The 5711-nt window shown below is 37.6% G+C and overlaps 1 protein-coding gene across 1 annotated transcript; it reads left to right on the top strand.

The window, feature by feature from the left end:
- The first annotated feature begins 1654 nt into the window (after nucleotides 1-1654).
- Nucleotides 1655-3268, top strand: LOC113359141. Its single transcript, XM_026602822.1, has 3 exons — nucleotides 1655-2419; nucleotides 2732-2835; nucleotides 2917-3268. Exons 1-3 carry the CDS (start codon nucleotides 1655-1657, stop codon nucleotides 3266-3268), a joined length of 1221 nt encoding a protein of 406 aa, XP_026458607.1.
- Nucleotides 3269-5711: the final 2443 nt, after the last annotated feature.

A 5711-nucleotide genomic window follows, 5' to 3' on the forward strand; every position in this document is an offset into this window, starting at 1 on the left:
TAGTTTGTAAGCTAATTTAGTTCTAGTTTATAAGCTATTGGTGCTGATTGACATCATTAGCTTCACTTGTATGTTCTAGTTTTTGATCCACTAGTCCCGCTGTTAGACATGTTGTAGTTGTTTTGCCTTAGAAGAAAATTGTTCTTGGAAGGGTTGATGAGAGCTAGAGCACTCTCTTTCCTATGAGTAAGTTAATTGTTAAGAACAAAGCAATTGCTTTGCTTATAGGATAGTGAGTGCACTAGCAGTCACTAAATTCCAGTTTGTATGGGCTTAGATGACTTTTACTGCTTATTCTAGTTTTGGTTGAGTTGCCGCAGCTAGGAAACGTGCTGATTATATTCGTTAAGTTGCTATGTTTTACTATTATGTGAAGATTTTTCAGTAAGTGTCATAACGAACTTCAAGTGTGAGATTATTGAGTTTATTGGCTGGGATAAAATGCTAGACAGACTTAGACCACTTGACAAACTTAGACCTAGCTAGTTGTGTAACAACAGAGCATGCATGGGTATGGCAGAGCGTAATTGATTAGTGTGTGTTGTTGTGACATATGCTTTAGGTTTATCATTGCAGAATAGATGGATGATTATAACTTCACAATGCTGAATAATGTTCTATATCTTCAAAAGATCTTGAAAGTCGATACATTTTAATAGTTTAGATAATGTTGTTCTATATCATGGTCTTTGCAGAGCCAGGAGAGGATCCTTTTTGCAAGAGACAGACAGAAAATAAGCACCGGTTACGGAATCTGAAGCAAGCGAAATTTGGTGCTTTGCTAAGGTTTGACTAGATTACTTCATTGAGAGAGATACATCTAATTTGTAGTTCAGCTATATACTTCAGTGATTTTGTAATAACCAGACCATGTAGTTCAGCTATTAGTAACCTAAATTCCAGTTTGTGTGTTCCATAAATATGCTCATCATTATTTGAACTTTAGTTTCATGTTAAGGTAGTTTTTTAAGTTCAGATGAACTAAAGTTAGGAAGTTTTGTTTTGATATTGACTGATTCTCTGTGAGCATGATGATAACATTCCTAGTGGTGGTTATTCGCAAAAGCTACTTGTAGCTCATTCTCTCTTCTTTGAGGGGATGTTTCTGTCGCTAACTTGCAGGGCTTCGGAAACCCTGTACCACTAGGACTAAGTTATTTTATTTGATTGATTATAATAGAAGTTGGTATTAGCATGATTATAATAGTGTGTATGTTAAGTTGTGTATAAATAAGTCTGGTTTTATGTACTCTGTGAGCATGATGATAACAGTCCTAGTGGTGGTTATTCGCAAAAGCTACTTGTATCTCATTATCTCTTCTTTGAGGGGATGTTTCTGTCGCTAACTTGCAGAGCTTCGGCATCCCTGTACCACTAGGACTAAGTTATTTTATTTGATTGATTATAATAGAAGTTGGTATTAGCATGATTATAATAGTCTGTATGTTAAGTTGTGTATAAATAAGTCTGGTTTTATGTACTCTGTGAGCATGATGATAACAGTCCTAGTGGTGACTTACAAAAGCTACTTGTAGCTCATTCTCTCCTCTTTGAGAGGATGTTTCTGTCGCTAACCTCAATGGCTTTGGCAACCCTACCACTAGGACTACGTGATTTTATTTGATTCTGTTAAATATCAATTTTGAAGGGTAATATGTCATCTGATGTGATCAAGAAATGGATGAAGTGTCCTCATAAGTCTTTAAAATACAGACAAGGTGTGAAGTCATTCATAGAGTTTGCCAAGAATAATGGTGGTGGGAGTCATTTATTTTCATGCCCTTGTCGTCGTTGTATGAATGGTAAAGGCTTAGTTGTACTGAGCGAGATCTCATTGCATTTGCTCAAACATGGTATGCATGAGCTGTACACATCATGGCGCTATCATGGGGAAAGTTCAGTACAAGCAACACAATTAACACATAAGGATAATACTACAACTGAATGTGCAGCAGATAATGATGATGTTACAGCAGGTTTTAATGAGAATATTACCACAGATGTGGATGAGAATGTTAGGGAAGGGATGGATGAGAATGTAGAAGCAGGTGTTGATGAGAATGTTACAGTAGGGTTGGATGAGAATGTTGGAACCAGCAGGTGTGGACAGAAAAAGAGATCAGCGACTGAGAAGGCAAGAGAACCATTATATCCTTCATGTCCTAATGGAAACTCAGTAATGTACGCTGCGATAATGATGAACAACATAAAGACTCAGTGTGGAATTTCAGACAATAGTGTTACCACAATATTAGAATTGATGAAAGAGTTGCTTCCCGAAGGTAACAACATGCCATGTAAGTATCCAGATATCAAGAAGATTATTAAAGAGCTGGGGATGGATTATATGACTTATGATGCTTGTGTAAATGACTGTACACTTTATTGGAAGGATAATAGTTCATTGGTGAAGTGTCCTGTATGTCAAGAACCTCGGTTCGTAAGAGTTTTTAATGATGAGAGAAAACTTACGCAAGTTGCGCAAAAGACATTAAGGCATTTTCCGATAATTGCAAGGCTGAAAAGACTTTATAGTATATCATGGATAGCAGAGACAATGCTTTGGCATTTTAGAACACAGATAGATGTTAATCCATGCGTCATCCAGTGGATTCTACATCTTGGCGGTGTGCGTATAATTTATGTCCTGAGTTTGCTAAGGAAGCACGGAATGTTACTCTTGGGATAGCAATTGACGACTTCAATCCAATTTGCTTTGTCTGAATTACAGCTGTTGGCCGGTGATACTGTGTTCGTACAACCTTCCTCCTTCGATGTGTATGAAGCGCGAATTCTCTATGTTATGTTTGTCGATATCAGGTCCGAGAGCACCAGGTAAAGATATTGATGTTTACTTACAACCATTGACAGAGGAGTTGAAAGAGTTATGGAATGTGGTGTTATGGCATTCGACAGCTTCACGAACTCTGAATTTCTGTTGAAGACAAGGATGTTATGGGCCATTCATGATTTTACGGCATTGGGTACTCTAGCTGGATGTGTGACTCATGGGTATTATGCGTGTCCTACCTGCGGTGAAGAAACAGTTTCAGAGTTGTTGTCGTATAGTAAGAAGATATGTTATATGGGACACCGAAGATGGCTGCCATCCCAACACAAGTACAGATTTGACAAAACAAATTTTAGTGGAGGGGTAGAAGATGGTAAAGCTCCATGGCCACTAACAGGATTGCAAGTTCAAGAGATGGTGAAATATATGAAAAGTAAACAGGGTAAGGGTAAACCACCAGCAAAGAAACGTAAATGAGGAGCAGAAGTGGATAGTTTGCAATAAGGTGTTGATGAAGATGTTTCTGACCACTCGCTATTTTCTCGAAGGTCCATACTTCATGATTTGCCGAAATGGGACCGAACGCAATCCGTCATTGTACAGATGTTATGCATACAGAAAAGAACATAACTGAGCATATTGTTAACACTCTCATGGGTAATAGTAAGTCAAAAGATGGTGTAAATGCACGTAAATATATGGAAGCGATGGGTATTAAAAAGAGGTTATGGGTGAAAGAGGATAGTGCAAATGGTAAAACAACAATGGAAGATGGATCGTTTTCCTTAACAAAGGATGAAAAAGTATCTTTTTGTACAGTGCTGAAGAACTTAAGGGTGCCTTCTAGTTTCTGTTCCAATCTTCGCAACTGCGTGAGCATTAGTCCACCGGAGCTGAAGAATATCAAGTCACGTGATTACCATGTAATGCTGCAATCTCTGTTTCCATTGCTAGTTCATACTGCGACTTCATTACCTAAAGATCCGCGAGTTTCTCTTCTTCGTATTAGTATATTTTTCAACATTTTGTGCGCAAAGGTTATCAATAGAGATGAACTTCTAAAAGAAAAAGCTAGTCTGGTGGAAGCAATGCGCGTAATGGAAAAGTATTTTCCTCCATCTTTTTTTGTTATTAGTATCCACCTGATGATTCATCTGGTTGATGAAGCTTTAATCTGCGGTCCGGTCAAATTTAGGTGGATGTACCCCTTTGAGAGCTAAATAAAACCTCTTACTTTGTTGTTTAATTTTTAAGTTGAGAATTGCTATTATTGAACTATTAATCATGCATCCTTGCTGATATGTTAACTTTTCTTGTAGGTTAATGAAAGGTTTTAAAGGATTAGTGCGCAATAAAAGGTACATTGAGGGGTGCATTGTAAGAGGGTATGCGCTGCGAGAAGCTAGCTTATACCTTATGGAGGACGTGTCAAAGGATGGTGATGGTACTCATAAGCATACTCGACAGGCTTTTTTGGGTGATGACTATGATGGCGCCGATGAGATGCCTCTTAGTTCTGGAACGAGTATTACTCTGACTCGAGCACAATTTGAACAGTGCCGCAACTGGATCCTATCTAAGTATGTTGGAATAGATGACTGGCAAAGGTAACTTTTACTAAAATCTTTTTTGTCTATTCACGTCTGAATTCTGTTTAGTCCTCCTCAGCAGAAATGAAAATATTCATGTTAGAGTCTAGTAACATGATGGTGACTTCGTGCATTTTAGTACAATGTTTTTGTTAGTTAACATTGAGTTGTTGTCTGATTATTATGTTTGCATCATCTAATAGTCTTTGAATTGGTATTGGCTGTAGGAAGTATGATTCTTATGTTAACGGTGACACGTCTATTGGTCATACCTCAAAGAGTTTTCATTTATGGTTGCGCGATGAGGTAATGTGTTACCCTAAAGCTTTTAGTAGTGGTTTGAATACAACTTATTATGGTTTTGGTTGTGACATTGACTCTGCCATGCTGTATAACAGTTATAAAAAGCCAAAGAAACTGATTCAACACTTTGGAGACTCGTGCAAGGACCACTCTTCAAGGCACAATCATATAAGGAATACCAAGTAAATGGGTTTACTTTTAGTAAACTAGGTTCTGGGGTGAAGAATGTATCACAGAAAACGGTGTGTCAAAGAAAGCTGTTACAAGACTGCAAGCGAAGTCGACCGAGGAAGCATAAATAACTTATTACGACGTCATTAAAGATATAATCATCTTGAACTATTTAGAATTTGAAGAAATTGTTTTTTACTGTGATTGGGTTAGTGTTGGAGATAAGAATGCTGGCAAAATTGATGCAGTTTCAAAGGTTGTAAAGGTCAACTTGTCGAAAATGAAAAGCATAAATACAGTGGTGGATGAGCCGTTTATCCTTGCATCTGAAGCTACTCAAGTGTTCTACTCGAAGGATCTTACTGAAGAGGGATGGTCCGTGGTGTTGCACTCACGACAGCGGTTAACGTCTTCAGTAGATAAATTTGAAATTCCTACATCTTTTCACTCAGTTCTTACTGATAATGAGAATTTGAAAAAGCTGATTGATAGGCACATTTTTGTCTTATATAATCTCAATTGTATATATTATTAGTGCTCGATTTTATATTTATTATGGCTTTTTATGTCCCTGTAGGTATTTTTGGAGAAATAAGCTTTTGCGGCGAAATTGGCTAAAAAAGTGGTTTTTGCGCTCGTGGGAGAAAATTACTATACAGACTCTCACTTTGGATAAGGGGAGGTCATCTTCTTCATTTGAAATTTGAATTTTGGAGGGAAAATAAGAACAAAATTAGGGTTGAAGAATTGAAGGTGTTCTAGGGAGATTCAATGGCTGAAATCAAATGGGTTTGTTCCTCTTGGCTAAACAGGGCTGGTAATGGTCTTATTTCTTCCCAGAATTGGCTAGACAATCC

This window comes from Papaver somniferum, chromosome 1, assembly GCF_003573695.1.
Source record: "Papaver somniferum cultivar HN1 chromosome 1, ASM357369v1, whole genome shotgun sequence".
Taxonomy (NCBI): Eukaryota; Viridiplantae; Streptophyta; class Magnoliopsida; order Ranunculales; family Papaveraceae; genus Papaver; species Papaver somniferum.